This window comes from Falco punctatus (assembly GCF_963210335.1).
Source record: "Falco punctatus genome assembly, chromosome: 6".
Classification (NCBI taxonomy): Eukaryota; Metazoa; Chordata; class Aves; order Falconiformes; family Falconidae; genus Falco; species Falco punctatus.
The window spans coordinates 56,099,251-56,120,645 of NC_137585.1; the positions used below are offsets into that span (position 1 = coordinate 56,099,251).

A 21,395-nucleotide genomic window follows, 5' to 3' on the forward strand; every position below is an offset into this window, starting at 1 on the left:
ACAGATGCCTTTATTTGCATGAACTAACTTATTACACAGTCAAGCTTGCTGACGAAATCACTGCAGAGGAACAGTAAAATGCAGAGCTTCAAGAATGTACTGATGTAATTTCTTCTGTCATCTAAACTGCCAGCATACGCCACAGAATTGGCACAGAAACCGAAATAGCATCACCTCAGCACCTAGTAATATTGCATGCATTACCTGTGAGACAATAGGAACATTCTACATCTTCAAGTCACTTCAGGAAGCTGTATGCAGGTCTTCGCAAAAATCTGAACGTAGCATCAATGTAAGAGGCTTGTATTATCCTGGAGCAGTCTTATTATTGTATGCTGCAGGATATCAAAAGACTTTGCTCCGTCAAACTCCAAAATGTGATGCATGTTTCATAGGAAAGTTTTTTGACTTTTCTTTCAACATTTCGTCTTACCCTCCAGAAACTTCAGGTGAAAATAAAGACAATTACACCTACCTGCCTCTCCAAAAATATTAAGACATGCTAGCTGTATATTCTGGTTCACATCTACTTCCAACACACATCTTGCTCACTGTGTCTTGCAATGTCTTTCTCTCCTTCCAGTGACCAAAATGTTAAGATGCAGACAGACTGGCAAGTGCCTCTATGAATTGAAGAAATAGCTAAAATCTTCAAATAGACTGTAACAGATAAAGATTCAGCTAAATAGTACTACCTGGAGGCTTCAATGAGATCTTTAATTTCAAGCAAAATGCAACGTACAGAATCTCAACAGTGATGCAAACAGGAAACTGCTAACACAACTCAAAGCATACCTGTTGAAAATATGCACCTATTTTAAAGTAAGATTGTCTGTGAAAAAGAGCTGTCATTTAATGAAGGCTGTTCTGAAAAAGGAAACTGCCTGTCTGTGAGCACTTCTTCAGGTTGCTGACTCCAAGCAAACAACTCGGAAGATGTGACTGTCCCTGTTTCTTTCCTCCTCTGCTGTTAAAGGACATACTGTCAGGTTTTTGTAAGAAGATACTTAAATCCTAAAGATTTTTAAGTTTACAAAATCACCTAAGGAACCTACCAGGCCTCTCTCTTAATACAGAGGCCTCAGCACAGAGATACTCTGTTATAATTTACAGTATAATTTGCTAACCAGAACTAGAGGAAAAACTAAAGGAAAAGTGTAGTTTCACATTTGATATGGTTCCAGTTTGGCATAAAACTTCTGAAAGTTACACACACAAGTACATTCTGAAACTTTTTCTTCTCCAGTTATACCAACATGTGGTGTTTTTGAAATTAAATAAACTTCTGCGCCCTGTGACCTGTATCTTTTTACTTCACTGCTGCTTACCTGGGCTGCTCCTATCTGTATGCCATGCTGCATGCCCAGAAGCCTGGAAAGGCTGGGGTCCCCACACCAGAGTAGTTCATGTGCAGTTCAGTTACCCTTCATCAATGGATTTATGAACTAAGCCAGGTTTAATAAATTGATGCTTTTCAGCTGAGGTCTGCATCCCCGGGAAATTTCCATCAAGATCAGGCACTGAGCATCCGCAATTGCCATTCATTTCACCTGAAAAGAACAGTGCTCAAATCTTCCTTTTTCTTTGTATTACTACACTGCTAAATTGCTTTGAAAAATTGTGATAGGCTCACTCGTGACTAAAGCAATCACAATGGCTTAAGTCATACACTGCTTTGCTATCCCAAGTACGGTATCAAATGCAGCAACCTAAACTAGATGGATTCCTTAACTCCCACTTCAGCCACTTTAATGCAAAAAAGCACCATGACTTGGACTTTAGAAATGTAAAGAACTAATGCCCCACCTTGGTTTTTCTGTGGCAGAATAACACTTTGACAGTAACAACAAACCATTAAATTTGCTTTCTTTTAACCCATTAGTTCCTGGCAAATAAACCAACCAGAGATCTAATTACAGTATCAAATTTTGCAGCTCTAGTTTCTGAAATTTTTGAGGATGTCACTCCAGTCCTTAACTTCTATCAAGATACTCAGACTTAACAGCTTTGGTTTTTTCTAACTTACAGCCTATTCTATAATTTAGGCATACATATAAAGGATATCATTATGTCAAACATGCAGCCATGTTTAGCATTTCTGCCATTTTTATAACATCACTTACCTCAGCACTGTTAATGGGAGTGCATCATACCAGTCTGAAGGTACCTTATAGAGCTAAGATTTACACCAGCAAAGAACATCCAGCATGATAGGATCTGTTTTTACTTGTAAGTATGCAACAGTTCATTAAAATGGCCAGAAAGATTAGCACAATCTATAGGCACAATTTGGGATTTCCTAAGGAGAGCAGGAGAGGCTGCTGATGGTACCTAATACACAGAGCTATTTATCTGAACTGGAGAATGTGGAAGAATCACTAACATGATGTTAGTTTCTAGACATGATCTAGAATGTTTCTAGACAGGATGTCTAGAATGTCTAGAATGTTTCTAGACAGGATCTATCTTAATACCCAGAATTCAGCCTATTCTGAAAGTCACCTCCTCCAAGATTTTCTTGACTGAAAATAGATGGGAAAGGTGATTTACGTCTGAAAAAACCTAACCAATAAACACTTTTGCCCTAATTTTTTCTCAGCATTTGTAAAACATGGTCAACCATTGCATGGATTTTTCTTCTAAACTCGCTCTGCATAAATGTCTTGCAGGTTCTACCTACAAAATCCTTTTTTACTAAGGGCAGATTTACATTAAATAAATGTTCACAACATGACTATGTAAGTGTGGATATAATGTCAAACCCTCCCAGCAGAGATGAAGTCATAATGGGGGGAAAAAAGCAGCCAAAAAAATTTGGAACAATTTGTCAAGCAAAAGGAGACAGCACTTCTGTGCTGTTGTCATTTTGCTCACCCTGTGATAGGCACAAAGCCCATAATGAAGCTTTACTTATTTAGAAATACTTCAAAATTCATACTTTCAACCAACACAGCCTCACCAGGAATATTTCCTAGGAAACACATAGTTTATACATCTTACAGAATGCCTGTAATAAGAGTCTTTGCTCTGGATTTTTCTTTTCCTTCTTGGTTTAGCAAACGCTGGAGCAGCTTATCTTCAGGCCTTAACAGGTCTGCATTCATTAAATTTTTCCTGAGTGAAGATCCAGAGCTTATGATGGAGATAAAGAGAACAGCCTAATGTTAACTGCTACCACCTGGTAAGAATATTTGGTATAGTTTTGAGTTTATAATGTTTAATTTTAAATCATACATGCATTAGAAAAATACAAGATGATGCCTTGGTATCTTCTGATCCCCATGTATTGACTACTACTAGTCAATGATATCTTTATAGAGTAGTGCGTATATTAAAATGTGCGCCGGATCAGTACATAAGATGTTCTAGACTCTACTCCAACTCTGTACACTGAGAAAACAGACTAAAATATATCCACACTGAGACTCCCAACACCCTTAACTCAAGAGCAAGAAAAGCACATCTTACCATACATTAGAATCACATCCATCTATACACCCTAGCTGGCTAGCACTTAAGCTAGACTGGCTGACTTAAACAGCTTGTCTATTATTTTCTGTAGTGTAGGATTAAGGAAATGGAACTCCATGATTTTTATTATGTTCTTATCCGCTATATGCTCTCTATTGCACCATTACCTTTTGTTAGTAGCTAAGGAATAAGGCTCTCTGATGTTAACGGTCTCATTGGAGTTAGGTACCATCCTTACCGTAAAACTGCAGAAATGCCTTACAAGGCATCTGGTTTTGTAGCTACAAGTTTGTAGTGATTTACAAATATGCTTGCTAAATTTTCAATTCCAGAACTAATGGCATATCTTTTAGCCAGAACTTAACCTGAAAACTTTTTGGAAGAGCACCTGTTTTCACCCCCATATGTTCCATGGAATATGTTCCATGCAAGTTATTTAGAAAATACTATTAATTTCAATTGTACTGCAGCATTAGTTATTCTTGCTATACGTGGTCTATTTTGTTGCCATCTTGGTCTAATAGAAAGATTTCCCTATACAACCCCTATCAATTTTTACTTCTCCCTTTTTCTTACATAAGTAGTATTTCAGGGATCAATATTCACACTGTGTTACCAGGTATGAACACTCATGGTTTGTCAGTGACATCCAGAATTCAGGTGCAGCATGTGTCTCCCATTTTTCCATGACACTGGGTTTTTACTACCTCAAAGGTCAATGCTCATTTTCTATATCATTTATCTGACAAGTATTCAGGGTCACAATGTCATCTAATATGGGAAGAAGGTCTTGGCAGGATCTTGTCTCACAGTTAACTATTAAGCCAGGCTCATTTTGCTTCACTGATAAAATCAATTAGCATTGAAGACTGGCACTTGTTCCTGCTTGGACTGGTAATCACAGTGCCCTTCCACCAATGTTTTCTGTGAATAAGAAGACTTAAATCTCCTGATTTTGGCCTTGTTGCTATTTTCTCCTATTAAAATACTTTTTGTTTTGCTTTCTGTACTGTTTTCATTTTGTTAATAAGTGAGAAATACTGGAGTCTTCTTTATGTATTTATTCATACTTTAGTAGATCCCCAAAACCATACAGATACAAAGCGAGAACAATATCTGCAATTTGGACAAGGACAGTAAATAAAAAACCCAAGCATCTGTATTCTACTAAGCTCATCACCTACAAAGTTAATAAAGCCTCTCACTGTATTAATGTAAGAGATATGAATGGATGTGCGCACCTATATATTAAAAAAGTCAACAAGTGCCCAGTAAATTAATTATGAAATTAATGTAGACATAAAGAATTTAGGAACCCTGACAAGCGATCAAAACTCTCACTGGCCAGAATAATTAATGCAAACCATTAATATATAAACAAGACAGTTCTACAGAGCAGTACTTAGCAGTATTTAGTGAAGTAGTAACTGTCACTTGGATGCTTTATCACCTTCTTGTGATAGGTTTCAACAAGATCATTAGTAACCAAAGAGAGGGCAGAAGAGTCAGAAAGAGCTTTTGGAATAGTTAAATAAACATGCCTGGGAACAGAAGACCCCTGAAGCACAATTTGTTTACTTTAACAAAGGGAAGATTAAATGGTGATTTCATAATGAAGTGCCTATAAAGGATGAAGTGAATTTTGATGAAACACAACTCTATCACAAATTAGGTGAAGCTGAAGCTAGCATACTCAACCCAGAAACAAAAGCAGTGAGGCTAATTGACCGCAAAAGGCTGCGATGGGTTTTGTATCACTAGCGACCTTAAGTAGATTGAATGTTCTTCTAAAATATAATTCAAATATAAGTTGAGATATAAATAAATTCTGGGAAGTTGCATGTTTAGTTCAGATGGTCACCAATGGATGCCTCTGCTGGCACATGAACTCTGTGTAAATTCACAATAAATATGGCAAAACCTGAAAGGACAAGCTCTTTGTTCTTACCACTGCAATTTTAAAAAGAAAGGAAACAACAGCTAGTTCGTAATGATGCTGTAATTAACTTGTGGTCTTACAGCTCCTACACAAAACAGACATGTCTAACTCTTTCATGCTACACTATAAGGCACAGTTTTGTATCTCCGTCTGCCCCACACAACAAGGATGTGATGAGGAAGATACACAAGCACCAAAATCTCTTTTCCTCTTTTCATTCTAAGAAGTGAATAGAAAGCATGAAAATGCTACACAACAAAGAATTAAAGAAACAACCCTTTCTCTACCCACATGAAAAACTTAAAACCACTTCATATTGGTAAAATAGATATACAGTTTTGTAACAAAACAAAAAAAATACTACATTTTGATGTAAAAGTCAAGGTTTACATTGAGAACTAGCAGCATTGACCCACAGTTGAAAAGAAGAGGTCGAGCCACTATCCTGATCTGGGATAGCATATTTTGGTGTGAGAGTTGTCACCTTGGCAGATGATGTATCAGTTCCTTGCTATCTTGATGCTCTGAATGAATAATTACTGCAGAAACTGAATGGGAGATTCAAAAACACGGATGGAAAGCATGCACTAACTCATTTAAAGAGGTATTAGGAAAATGCATTAGGAATATCATTTAAAAAATCAAGTTAATTATCTATAACTGTAAGAAAAAAAGAATTTATTTTGCCAGTCACAGGTGTCTGCATACAGCATTGTGGGACATCAGATTTTTGAAAGACAGCAATGCTCTGCTAGGTCAGAATAACAGCCTTATGCAGTTCTGCTCCATCTTGGAAAACAAGAAAATGAGGTTCTGTTTAGGGAAAGAATGACAGCCTGCCTACTTTGTCCAGTTCGGTCCTGCCACAGTTCCCCAGCATCCAGTACCGTCACATTAGAGGGTTCATCACTCCTCAATCTTTATAATATTTACATATTAATCTCTTGCCAATTAATTTGTTCAGTTCCTTTTGAATCCACTGATTCAGTCTGCATTTGTGAGTATGCTGCTTAGTCTTCCTCTCTAGTGATACTGCATCCAGGAGGATTGTCTCGATTGAATAAAGCAGATATCACCTTTTCTGTTGAATACACATTTTTGCCCCAATACTGGACTGATAATACTAGAGAGAGGAATGTCTAAATAGATTTTCATCCAAGAGAAGAAGATATTGTCTGAATTTTTTAAAATACATTTCCTCACTTCTGAACAGACCGGGGAACCTGAGCATTCCTCATGGATCTCTTTCTCATGTAATATCCATTTTTCTGAAGATGCCCCCAGCTGTGCTATCCTGTGGAAATGTAGTGGTTTTCAAGGGGTCAATATCAAGCTTTATCTTCTCAGTTACCTAAAACAACAAAACACCTCTGGTAGCTGTAATGGGCTGTTCTACTCCACAATGGACAGCCAAAGTAAGGTTTCACGAGAGAAGAGTTTTACAACTTCTTGTGGACATCTGAGATTATTGGGGTTGATGAGTCAATCCCAATAATCTCTGTATAGAGTCAGGAACGGACTGTGATCAGTTGCACAGTCACAGAGTTAGAGATCTCCCTGTGCTTTTCACCTCTTGACATGACCCTCAACGAGCACATGGCTTTCCTTCCTCTTTCCACACTCACCCACCCTGTCCAGCTTCTTTTTCCGTGACTATGTCTCCACACCTCATTTTCAAGCCTAGTCTTGATCATCTTTGCTTGGCTTTTCCCAGTTTCTCCCTCCTCATATGCTAGGGAAAAACTTCAGCTGGAATAATATATTACATTTAATTTGAAGGACTAAAGAGGAAGGGAAAAAAAGGTTAAATTATATTAGACTAAATCAAAATACCCATAAAAGAAGGTGTTTGGTACCTTCAGCAACAAATCCTGCTATTTGCTGTACCCATAATCAACTTTTATATAGAAATGAAAATAGTTTAAAGATATTTAACTTTTCAGACCTCGTATCAGTTGGATATTTGAAAAAGTGCATGCTCCTTATGTACAGTATTGCATTTAATGCATTTTCTTCCTCATTCACGGTGAAAGGCACGGAATTAGATTGTTCCCTATTCTAATCCTTTCCAATATAAGAAAGCACTAGCATGTAACAGACCCATACAGAAAATGTATAAATAAATAATTAGTGATCTTGTTTAGGTAAGAACTCAGTGGGCTTTTTTTCCATTTTTGAGGAAAGCCACGTTTCTTTTGGGTTTATCTGTGTATGAACCATGTTTACACGAATGATATATATGAAATTATTCCAACAAAGTTATTTTGGTTCAAGGGAGGGAGGACAAGGAAGAAATCTTACTTCTTTCAGTACTAAATATGTGAAAGCAAATTCAGGAATTTCCAATGTTGATGCAAAGGAAAAGACATGTAGCTCTGCAGATGCTTCACAGACCATTTGACAAACCTTCAGCAGGTTAAACAAACACACAGGAAAGATTGTAAATGACATGGCAAGTGCAGCCTCTCATCAAACACGAAAATCAGCAAATGACTTTGCAGATATAATAAACACCTCAAGTGCAGAAAAGCTTACCTAGCCTGTGATCTGCATTTCACAGGTCAAAACACTTGCTTCCACTAGGAAATCACCCAAGATAGTTACCATAATAGCTGTGACTGCAGAGGTTAGTGCTAATGGATTTCCAAATGCTAAAAATCTCTTCAGTGGCAAATCTGAGCATTCTGTACCAACTTTAAAAAGTACAAGATAAAAGTAAGTGTCTAGGAGACAAATGCAAATTGAGGGAAAAAAGTGCTTTTGCCGACACATACTTCAGATTCCTAGCCTGGCATTTACTGACTTACGTATTATTTTCAGGCCTTACTTCTGCAATTAATTAATTTTTCTACAGGAAGAACTAAGAAAAAGGTACGGGATGATTTTTTGACAGGTATCCTCAGGCAAATCATTCTCTTAATCTGTAAAACCAGTTAGCCAGTGAAGACAATATTTTGGTAAGGGGTGAAGGATTAGCCATGACAGCAACTGCATCTGTGAAATCAAGTGTGCTTATGAAATCTGAGGGAAGCTGAAGTCAAAGGCAAGACAGGTTTCTTTTGATGAGGCTGGGAAAGGTGATTGAGGTCAGCACCAGTTAGGCCACGAGAAGGTGGCTGCCCTGTAGCAAACGATGCAAAGGAGGCTGCTGAAGTTGGGAGCGCTCCGTCATGAAGTAACACCATCGTTCACATCTTCCGTGGTTTTACTTGACACAGGAGGCTGAAGGAATTGGACCAAGTTAACTGCAAGCACGGCAACAGCTATTTTTGGACACCCACTGTCTTGACAATGCCATATTAATCACAGAGGAAAACAAAACTGGCTCTGGAGGTGTGTTTGCACGTAGGTAAACACCTGCCCACTGGGGATGGATCAACTGTCTGGCACATTTGTCAGTCACTGTGAAGCTGACTCAGATGTTGACAGCTGAGCTACAGCAAAAATAACCTGGAAGCCATCTTCCCTCCTAAGCAGTGTCCATTTAATGAAACTTTTATCCTTGGATCACATTGAAAGTCTTTAATATTTTTTCTTAAATCCACGTTGATCGTTTTCCAGTTCCTCCTATCTGTATTACTTTCTACATTTCTCCCTTATTTTTGAGATTATCTTGCAAAAGAAAAATAACGCGCTCTATTCCAGTATTATACTATGCTGTACAGAGCTTTTCCTCATTTAAATTGTAGCACAGCACACACAAATGTTAAATTCAGCTAATACAATTATGTATCGGCAACTCAAGCACATCATAACTGGATCACAGCTTCTGTCTCTAATTGTAATCTATCTTGGATCCTGCAATGACATATATACTTTAACTCTCAATTATTTTCTTATTTCATCACAACCTTTGCATGTTTTCCTACATATTTTTGTTTTTAGGATTGAAGAGACATTTTTATGTTACAAACCCCCTAAAATTTCAGTGAAGAGAAGAGAGTGGTCTTTAAAATTCTTCAGCTTCCAGCTGACCTACATTCAAGTTCATTAGATGTGGGCAGCAGACAAACCCCTGAGGAAAGCCACACTTGGTGTAGCCTGAGACAGAATATGACCATTTGCTGCACAGCAGGGCTGTGGGTCAGGGAGGGGAAAAAAGGTGCACTTTTGTGAACAGCTAAATAGCACCTGTATGGGTTCAGAGCCAAGAACCAGAAGAAAACTGCCTTATTGCTTTCTACTGACATATACATTGTGTATTTAAACATTTCAGAGCTGGAAAATTCCCAGGACATTAATTATTGGTTTTAGTACAATAATTCAGTATTTCATGACTTCTCCTAGGAATATTGGGTGTCCTAAGCAATTACTGACGACACTACATCATACCGTAATTATGTTTTAACTATCAGCTCTGTAAATATTATCCTTGAAAAGCATTTTAAGGTTGATTTGCATGTGCTCCCTTCTAGCCCAGTAGTTCAAAATTCAGCCTACCCTAAAATTATGTTTAACATTTCATTTTTGCATTAAAATTCCATTACCAAACTCCCCCAAAACGAGGCTTCAAAACTGCTAATAACAGCAATGCCAGAGCTTGAGCCACTGCAGAGGATGTGCTCAGGGCTGTACGTTCACTCTGTGTTTTCCCTCCAGTTTAATGGCTAGCCCTGTTTTTGAGATCAAACACTGCACTGAAATAGGAAACCTGTATTATAGCATGCTTCAAAGAATCAGGTAGTGTGGGAAGAAAGTGCAGTATTCATGCATGTACAAAGGAACTGAAAAATCTGGTCACTTTAATTTCAGACTTCAAAGTCTTGACAATTTTCCTTCAGATAAGAGTGACCAATTTTAACAACTGACCCGTTAGTACCTCCCTGCAACTGCATACAAAACTTGCAAATGACAAATAATAATAATAAATTGGTTAGAGAAAAACAAGCTCCCCATGGTGGAGAAAATGTCAAATGAATCATTCATAACATCTAGGTTTGGTCTTTCCTGCTCTTCTCCATAAAGGTTAGCATGCACTCATTATAAATACAGACAATTTGCCTGTTCAACAGATCAGGTATCACTGTGGAGTAGAAGGTGGCTGGAATGAGACTTGGGAAGGCGCCACAGCTCCTGTGGGTCCCCGAGGCCAGCACAGCTGGAGCGCAAGGGTTACACGGGAAGTGAAAAAACACTGAATCAAAGTCATGATGAAGGAGACAACTTCAGGGACTTTTTGCTAGGTGCGTGGAGCAGTGCAGAAGGCAGGCAGCTATGTTATTCTTTTGTCCCAGGGAAAAGGAATTTTCCTCTGTTTCAGGAAATATTCTTGCTATGTCTCCTCATTATTTGGCACCAGTTCTTTGAACAAGAATTTAAATAGGAGACAGCCTGCTACATGACTGCAACCCTCCTAGCTAAACTGTATCTCTGAATTCACAGATGATTCAAATAACTGTCCCAGACTACAGTTTGCATGGTAGTTGTTTTGAGCCCTTGACCACTTCAGGCAATGAAACTTCACATTTCTAGAAGTCTCCCATAGTGCAGATGTCAGAGTCAGTAGGTACTGTATGTAAAAAGTATGGATTTTTTTTAATTTAATGTCAAATATATCGGGTACAAATTAGCTTTTCCTTAAAAAAATTACTTTCAACCCAACCAAAACTATTTGCAGAATTTAACTGAAACTTACTATTGATTTCAGCCAACAAAAATAAAACATTGAGAAGCTGAAACATTTCAGCTCTTTAAAAAATGTAGGGTTTTTTACTGTATATTTAATTTTTTTAAAAAATAGTAACTTTTAAGACTCAATAAAAAGCATGTAAAGAATTGAAGTAAAAACAAAATGAAAGTTTTGTTGCAGATTTTATAAAATATTTTAGCTGACACCATATTTATGTTGTCTTTTTTTTTGTTGTTGTTTCATGGAGGTATGATTTTGATGCTTGTGTCAGGTCATTCCTTTCTCTTCCATCCCCCTACTTTTCAGTGAGTGAACTGAAAATAGACAAACAAATAAGTGAACAATTTGCACAGCATTAGTGTCAACAGATTTCTCCATGCTGTTAAAACAGATAAGATGGCATTGGATTTTAGTCTGGAAAGCATGGGAGCAGCTATTTAGCCTGTCCATATTCAGGAAAGCACTGAGAACATGCTTACCTTTAAGCATGTTGAAGTCTCCTTGACTTCAAAGTACTCCTTTAACAGTGTCATTAGCTCTTGACATTGTATCAGTACTGTCTGAAAATTTGATCCACTTTTTTAAAGCTCCCACAGGAATAAGCAACCATAGGAATGACACTTTTGACATAAGTGGTATTGACCTAACATTTCCACTCGGCTTGGACCTTCAGCAAGCCAGGAGGAAACCTCAGCTCAGGAACTCAATGGGAAGTACAGCTACCTAAACCTAGCAATTCAAGAGGTTAGCTAATAAGTGAATATCAGATGCCTTACTTTTAAAGGATAGATTTTTTTAACTGCATCTGTGATTCTGAGGGGAGGGTCTTACCTGTGAATTCTGAAACACATTGCTTTCATTTACATGCCTAAGTACCAGACCGACAGTGATAGTTCCCAGGATGAAGCACAGTACCCGCCCCCTTGGCTTCTGCAACCTACTCTAAATTTAAAGGTTCAGAGAAGAAAATCTGTTTCTTACTTTGCAGGCTACTTGTGATGCTGGCATTACCTCAAGCCTCATTTTTACATAAGTTCTGGCTGTAAAGGTAAATAATGTCTCAAACAATCATGTATATATAACTAAACACCTACACATCTGCAAAATCAAGTCCAAGCTTCAAACCGCAATTATATTACTGCAAATAATTTGAATTAACTATAATTTCCGCAATTCTGTAAATCCCTTTGAAAGTATCTGTTCCTTGTTGATCTTGCACCATGTGAAGACATGATAAATTTGACATGTAGTCTCATCGCATGAATAATGCATTCCGCATCTTAAGCAAGCAACTTCTGCTCCAGAGAGATGCTTAATCCATTCCCTGCTTCTGGGGATGAAAGGAATTAAACTCAGTGCACTGATCTCACAGTATGTGCTCATTTGGCTTTAATTATAAAATGATTATTGCAACATTTTTTCCAGTAAAATAAACCAAACCTGAGCTCCATGTAACCTCTGTAGAACTATATTACTTCTCTGTGCATACAGTCTTTGCTCATCAATACTGCACTTTCAATACAGTTTCACATGGATGGATAAAAACAGCCTCTTGGGGTTTACAGCTGGTATAGTAGTTTCAGGTCTCAGCATAAAAAGCTCTGCTTTTTGGTATCTGGTCAAAGGAAGGAGCACTAGAATCCTTTAAAGTGAATTCAAATGTCATTAGAAGGAGCCTTCACCAGGCACAGGGAGATAACATGATCCCACACTATGCTAGAAGATTTATATCACGTATCCTGGATATGTATTTTCATTAGTATTTTTTCCTCAGACTGTTCAAACCTGTGCAAAGCTCGGTGTAAGATCATTTACCTTGCTAAAACACAAAAGTTTTCTCTTGTCTGATTCAATGGCCAGAGCATTCCTTGGGAACAGGACATCTGCCGTCCATGTCTCAGGAATGACAGAGCAACAAGTGGATTAGACAGCTATACTGTTTAAGGCACTGCCATGCTTCAAGCCTGAAAATACAGCACTTCAGCAACGTGATGTTTTATCAGGCATGCCATCCGGGGGGAGCAGAAATGAATGCTTTCCATACAGTGTATGCTCTCCATGTAGGAATTACTGACAGTAACTCCAGCTGACACATCTTCATCCAGGTCTAGAAGAATTTACCAGGTTCATTGCATCATACCTTCCAATCCAAAAGCTATTTGGAGCTGATCTACATAGTGTCAGAAATATAATCCTGTTCCCAAGCAAAAGTGGCTGTACTACTTCTGGTCTCAAACTAGTTAATGCTACTAGTTAATACTACTAGGACACGTTCTAGTGCCAAGTCAAGCTGGCTAGCTGGGATGCTTCTGCATCTGTGTCAAGACTAATCCATAATGTGGACAAACTGTCCACAGACAAGCAAGAGTGCTAATTCACGAGGTACTAGTTTACATATGAAATGTGTGGTCAAATCTTCTCAGCGTCCAAGTGATACAAATGCTTACGGGTTATTTTCAGAAACTTCAGTCATCTCCTAAACGTTCAAGTTACTTCTCAATATAGTACTTAGTTTTAAAAAGCTGTTCATGTATCTAAACCTACAACATCCACTGTGCTATAGAATGTGACTTTGTCAGTGCATGAATAAGTTTTACTTTTATTTTTTTTTTAAATATCTAACCAGCTCAGTCTCATTTATCCTTCAGGCTCCTAAGGTTTAGAAATGCAACAAGGCATTAAAATAAATGTCTTCACTGTATTAAAAGCTGAAGAACGTACATAAGCTTAGGTAATTTTTCTTCAGAACACCTGAAATGAAACATGAAATGAAAGCGTACATCACACCAAACATTTGTCAGTATTATCTCTTTGAACTAACTGTGACTTATGCAGAGCACACAGGAAAGATTTATCTGCAATGCTCTCAAAAACTCCAGAATATGCAGCAAATTTTTAAGAAGTTCAAAATTAATGGTCATTGATCATGATATCCATCACTTGAAATTCTTAATCTTATCAAATGCTTTAAAGAAAAATTGCACCAGTTCAGCTTCCATCAAACCTTCTCTTTAAAGAACACAAGTGAAAATCATCAGTTCTCAAAAAGTCATGTGAAACAATGAACTTCAGCCTGTATTTGGACCTTAGCATGTGTTTTATAAATACAGTAACTACATCATAAATTAGTTACTTAGTTCACAGTGAAAAAATTCAAAATATTAAGGGAAAAAAAAAAAAGATACATCAGTACATTCAATAATAGTGACCTATGAGCTAAAGCATTACCTGAAAAGGTACCACATATAGAGGTCTTAATTCACTCTCAAGAACAATGAATCTTGATTTGTGTTGACTTGGGGAAAACAAACCCTGGTTGGTGTTTGTATAATGAAAGATTTTTTTCATAACAATAACTGCGTACTGGACACTGTAGTCATGATCATAACCACTGTGAAATGACTTCATGATTATACCATAAAAATAACAACCTTTAAATCACTAGGATGTTTTCCACAGTCAAAAACGTTCATTATGAACAACAGTAAATCATCCAGCTCTCTCTCTCGCACACATACAAAGATGCACACAAAGCATCCACAAAACATGTACTTTGGCATTTCAGAACCACTATAGCTACTGAGATGAGATCTGAGCCTGGCAGTGGTAAAGGTCTGAGCTCCATCCTCTTACCCATAGCTTCCCTGTGGGTTGCGTGACTGTTCAATAAGGCCATGAAGTGTAGAGAATGCTAACATTAGTCATTAGAAGGTGGGTGACATTGCCTTATAGTTTCTGATCTCTATTGCAACGCATCTTCCCTTCGAGCCAGAGGTTACTGCGCTTGGAGTGAGACTGGCAACGTCAGTTATTCCACCTGTGCACAAACTTAGCTGGTCTTCATTTGTTTTCATTAAAAGATCTCTAAAATTTTACTTGAGGTGGAAATCTCTTTAGATTGCTGCATAAGATATATATAAACTTGCTTTTCATGGGCATATTTCACAGATTCGATTGAAGTAATTAAGAAACACAGGTTCAAAGATCACATATTTTAACTCAATTTAAATAATTGATCTAGTGGCCCAGCTTTGTGCGATGCAATGACAGAAAAGACAAGAATGGGCATAAGTGTGGCAGAAAATCACATGAAGATGAGAGTTCTGACAGAGTGTTGCTCTGCTAGATTTCTAAGCCTGTCTGATCAGCAGTAGAATATATGAGCCAGTCTCCCTACACCATTGAAACCAGATATCAAAGAAGTGATTTAATGGGGTCTGATAGTATGTGAGCTTCTGATGAAAAGGTTGTTGTGCTTGATGTCTGAAATCTGCTGCAAAAGACAGAGACACAGGAATGTTCTTCATAGCAAAAGCTTGATGCAACCTAACTGCAGGAACACCTTACAGCTCCCACGGAACCTTCCTTATAAAATTGCTTGGCAGTAATTGTAATTCATTTGCTTTTTATAACTAGTTGAACTTTGATTACTATTACCTTGCTGTTCACAAACAAGTCAGGCGTTATAAAAAGCAAAGCAAGTCTTACCTGGAATACTCTGTCTTCTCACAGACAGTGTTCCATCAGGTGCCTTTGCCTGGTTTGCAGACTTTGTGTAAGGACTCTCATCTAAATGGAAATAAGCAACACTTCCAGTTACTGTTAAATATAATGTTAAAACCAACAACATTTTAACCCAAATACTGTGTGAATTAGCAGAAGAGCTGCTGTGAGCTAGACAAGGATGGGTATTTCTGAATGCTGACTCAATGCTCAATGTCACGTTTAGACTTGATGACTAAGGCTCTGAATAGCAGAGCTGAAAAAGATGGGGTAAAACTCAGGAAATAACACTCAGCTGATGGCAGACAATATACAAAGGCCTTTTCAGTGTTAACATAATCATAGAAATTTACTTTTTCTTATGTTAAGAAGCTTTACATGTCAAAGACTCAAATGAGATAGGTACCATCCCTGTTTAGGACTGAAAGGCTTCCAGAAGCTTTTGCATATTGCAGCTGTAAAGATGCACTCCATTCCTTTTAGGATCTGTCAGTAGGTGGTTCCTGTTCTGTCCTGACGACTGCTTGGGGAAAACATCAGAAAGCTGTTGCCAAATAGGCCAGGCACATTTATGCCTGAAGAATGGCACTGTAACAGTCTGTGTCTGAATAGGAGGCTACGTGGAACACCTACTGATCAACCTCAGCACGTAAGAGACCACTAATAGTGGGATGAGCAGATGACTCATCAATTAAAGCCAGCATTAGGCAGAGAGTCACTTCTACATCCCTCTTTAGAGCAGAATGACAGTAGCAGAAAAAATCAACTATATGGTAGCTTTAAAAAGTACAAGCCTTAAGCTCAGAAAAGAAATGTGAATCAGAAGAAAATACTACGTATTTTATTATTTCAATCAAAAGAAAGGAATCAGAAGAAATTAGGCTTCTGTCTTGCTCATCCTTCAATCAAGTGCTCAAACACTTTAGAGTATTATCAAATCCTTCTATTTGGATATTTTCCTTCAGGTTGCAAAGGACCAATGCATTTAGAGCATCTGCATGAATAAATGCTTAAATACAGATCAATGAGTAAAGGAATCAAAGACTACATTATCTGGTATAGCATCCTTAGATCAAGTAGAACCGTATGAACACTTTCTGGAGAATCAGTTTTTCTTTTCAGCTGACACTCTTGACATTATATGTCTTTGTTGCTGATTCACTATTTATGTCTTGCAAAGTCTTAAACTCCTTTAGAAACCTGCATCAAAGACAGCAGTCCATTTTTATATAGGTGACATAAGGATTTGGTCAGCATAATTTAATTTAAAACCAGGTCTCAGAAAGAAGCTACTAGAAGAGCTAGTTGGCTTTTAAAATCAGAATCTCTACAATGAACGCTGCTACTGTTAGACAGAAGCAGTAACAAAACACCTAAACGAATTTTTTAAAAAAGAAATAAAAAGGCAAAATACTGTTTTATAGCCATGCACCTTGACAAAAATTCAGCAAGTAATGAAGAACATAAATTGGTAAAATACCTAAACAGCCAACATAATTGTTTTTTTTTTCTACAGTAAAATGAACTCCCATTGCTTTAGGACTACATTGTTACAAGGAGAAAGAAAACAGGCTTGACTATAATGTATGCAAGTACAAACTCCATGAAAATAAAGCTGTCAGCTACAGGAAAAGAGAAGCATGAAAAAAATTAACGTAGATCCAGCTACACAGTTTAAGAAAAAGACAGACATGTAAAGCTTTATTCTTCCATCTGAGGCAAGTTGAAAAGCTAGTATTATTGCATATGCAGAAGATACGTCCCTTCATTAAAGAAAAGAATTACAACAAGAGTGAACTAGAGCTTCTGAAGGAAATAGATTATCTTTTTTCTTTCACAGAAGAGGCACCACTGAGCTCAAACTCAAGGCAAAGCTCTCCCAAACAGCCCTGCTAACTCATATCAATACCAAAAAATAGAGCTCATCAGTAAGATTGTGGCTTACATGCCACATCCATTATTACTTATTTGCAGGTGCTGAACGTGGCAGCAGATAGTGTGAGACACGCATGTTTCTATTAAGAAGCGGGCAGGAAACATAATACAATTTCTCAGGAACTGATGGATGGTGATGACTTTTGGGCCTTATTTGAATGTATAGCCTACCTATGAAAAATGTATCAATTTACAGAATAAAACAGTCCTCTCCTAGTCAGACTCATTACATACAAATTATTTTCATCAGATTGGAGACAGGCAAAAAAGGAAAGAAGAATTTTCATAACAAGACCTTTTTTATTGAATCTTTGTCACTGAGCAAATGAGTAAATTACCTATAATCTCATGATGGAATAGGACTTTCTGAATATTGCACTGCACTGCGAGTACTTGCGGTTGTTCTGAGTTCAGAATAAAGGACAAGCCTGCACATCTTTCTGGTTATTGACACCAATGAGGGGAGAGGAGTGCATGATAAAATTACTCTACTAGGGAGCTTGAGCAAAAAGTCTAGTATTTTCTACACAACAACTGGCAGATAAGACAGGTAACTGAGACTGCATACATGAGCAAACTAGTATTTTAATTTAGGCTTATTAACACTGACAATTTATTAGATATTTATACGTGTTAGGTACTGCAGGCATGTAATCATGTTGCATTTCTTAATCTGTCTACAGACTTTCACAGAAAAAAAAAAACAAATAAAAGGACCAAAAAGTTGCCTCATAAACTTTGAACCCCTATTAATGTGAACCATTGTTATCATCAGTGGGTTGGAAAGCTGTTCTCAGGACAGGAAGGAACTCCCTCTTCAATGCCCATGTAACAGTAAAATCATACTGCAACATAAATGGAAATCAGCGTAAAGGATTCCCAGAAACAAAGGAAAACCAATACAACCAACTGGAGAAAGAATGCAAACAGCCTTATCGAGATACTTATTTGAGAAGGAAGGTAATACAAATAGCAGACAGATGCAGAAATAGATACTGTCCTAAAGAACAAACTAACTAAAAAAACAAGGAAGCCCTGATAGCCCTGGAATGTCACATACCATTCACACTATCAAAAAAGGGAAAAATCTTTTACACGTATTAGCGAAGTTGTATGTGTGGCCACAAGAATTTATTATCAAATTATAACTTACTGATGCCCCCTCTCTGACCTGCTACACAGTTAGCAAAGAGGGTCTTAAAATGTAAAAAAAAAAAAGTCTCATGATATCAGCACCTAAAGGCATTCATCTGAGTGTTTTGTATTAACCAGCTTCCCCCTCTACAGCACAGATAGACTTCTTGGAGATGAAACGCAATCCAGCAAGCCAACACCCTGAAAAAGCAAAGGAGCAAAGGGTATGAAGCATTCCCCTGCAATGGGAGACAATAACTCAAAATCAGGTAAAACTGTGACATATTTAAGAAGCTGCACATACAAAACAGAGGGAGAAACAGGCTAGATTCAGAAGCATAAATCTCACCTAGCTACACCCTTAGTACTAATATATCATCATCGGGGAGCGAGTTGCAGGCCAAACTGCATCACCCCGAGCACAGAAACACCTTCACCTGAACAGGCAGATGCACAGCTACAAACTGAGCTGCTGCTCGGTGCACCAGCTCCTGCCTGCTACTGGAGGAATCGCACTGCAGGTGGCCACGTTCACTACAGCAGGACCAGCTTAGCTATGCGGATACACTCTTGGAGCTGCATTAATTACATCACTGCTGGGTTTTTTGTTTTTGTTTTTCCCCTCCTAATTTCCTCTGGCCAAGAGATTAGACAACCCACGGTAAATGATTTCTAGCAAGTCAGTAGGTCATACGAAGGTGACTGATCTGCCAGCAACTCTCTTCACTCAGTGGCTGCAGGAAACCATCCCTCTTACGCTGTTAACAGGTGGGAGTCATTCTCCCCGCCCCCAATTCATACATTGCATGTTTCTTGCAGTTGTAAATGTGCAACAGTGAACAAGATGCTCACAGTTTTAATTCACCTACTTCCTGGCAGAACACAGCAATAATCTCAGAGGTGACACCTTGCAGATTACTGAGATTCTTAACCAGCAAAGCAAAATGATCTTCCTGTTTTCTCCTTTTACTTGTCCTCATGAAAGAGCCCCAAATGCTGGTAACAGCAGCTCACATATCGTCCTTTCAAAGCTCTGCACACAATTCTTCTAATTGAAGATTGCAAAGCTAATGATCAAGTGGACAGGCAAGGAATCCTACCGCTTACAACCATTACTGTAGGCTTACTGCCTTTAGCTATTGACTGTGAGGCAGATAAACAGGTTTTTGCACTTTCCTGACTATTTTTAACCTGGTGGCATCTCTATTCTGTAACTGAATGACTCATTCTTTGAGTTAGGGACCATGCTGTGACCCATTTAAATCGTTCTGCGTTTCTCTTACTATACGAGGCGGGGGGGCTCTGACCAAGACTAAGGGCTCTATACTCTGCGACAAACCAACAGTAATGTAACCCTACAGAGATCATACACCGGACAACATGTATAGATAGCTATCTGAAGTGCTTGGTACTGTGCTAGCAAAACAACCATATGAAACCTTTAAATATGTGCTGTATTCAGTTTAATATCCTTTGAAGGATACCAACTGGGGACACATAAAAGGGCATAAAAGGGAAAGCCTAAAGATATTTCCTCAGTCAAGTCTAGGCATTTGATTTATCAGGTGGCTTATGGCCGCTGAACCATTTGCATGTCTCTTGAGGTGGCTGTGAAAGATATTGACACAAGGATGTTTACAGATGTGGTAAGGTCAAAGAGCCCTCCCTCCTTCAGGCCTTCACAACGGGTTAGAGGCTGTTTCCTTCACTGCTGCTGCCACCGCACGTGTTCCTCAAATGTTCCCTGCTGTGAAGCACCTCCAACCCATGTGAGTTCCAAGACTCTACAAGGAAGCACATTCCATCTTCAGCTGGCTACACCTCCAGCTGTCTCAGCGTATGGGAGGAATAAGATCAACTGCACGTGTTATTGCTTACACTGTTTAGGACAGCACACACCTCAGACTAGTAAAGAATCACATACCTGCACAGAGGAAGAGGATGAAAACACAACAAGTTGTCAAGAGCATGATTACAGCTGAGAGAACATCCCCAAGATTAGTTTCTCAACCATTACAAGCACCAGGGTCACGGTTATTACTTCAGGCATTCTGGATCCGTAACATGACATTCGCAGACATTTGCCACTCCTTAACTTTATAATGAAGAAAAATTTTCACTAAAAGCAACAGGTTTTTATGAATCCTGCCAGTACATCACAAAATACCATAGGTTCTCATACGTCCTGTATCTGAAACTTATCCTGAATTTTATCTTTAAGTGGCATAAAGCTCAGCATCATTTTTAGCAGAGTATCGTACCAGTGACAGTTTGTAAATTCTGTGCTACAACATTCTCTGTTATCCCCCCAGCTTGCAGATGGAGGCTTTCACAGATAAAAACAAACGTGTGTCTACTGATTTCTGTGGATTACAGAAGCTCTGAAGTTGAGGAAGGCTTAGCTTAGACAGAATCTCAGTACAATCTTTAGGACCATTCCTGAAGCAACTTACTCTCTTGTAAACTCAGACCCTGCTGTTAAAGATCCCCCATTCTGTAAGAAAGCTGAAATACTTACTGGAGCAGGGACTTGAACCCCGGTCTCACGTTCATAGATGAATACCCAAACTCTCAGCTACAGAATCATTCAGTCTTGCTTACTCACTCTGATCAATGTTTTAGGTATGTCATACAAAGTAAAACGGATTAAAGCTATCTCCTTTACAATCAGTTCCAAGCCCTGCACCAAATCAGGCAGAACAGAGAATCTGAACTCAAGATCCCCTATGCACCCCTGTGAGCAGCCCAGCTGCTAAAAAGCCATCAAGACCACTCTAGAAAAGT

At 38.3% G+C, this 21,395-nt stretch overlaps 1 protein-coding gene across 18 annotated transcripts in view; it reads right to left on the reverse strand.

Moving 5' to 3' along the window:
• The window catches only part of GRIP1 (glutamate receptor interacting protein 1), a 330,428-nt gene that overhangs the window by 91,272 nt on the left and 217,761 nt on the right, over positions 1-21,395 (reverse strand). For all 18 annotated transcript variants that reach the window (XM_080390724.1, XM_080390732.1, XM_080390731.1 and 15 more), the window contains exon 2: positions 15,528-15,608. In XM_080390724.1, coding sequence (XP_080246850.1) covers positions 15,528-15,608 — 81 coding nt within the window. The remainder of the gene's footprint in view (positions 1-15,527; positions 15,609-21,395) is intronic.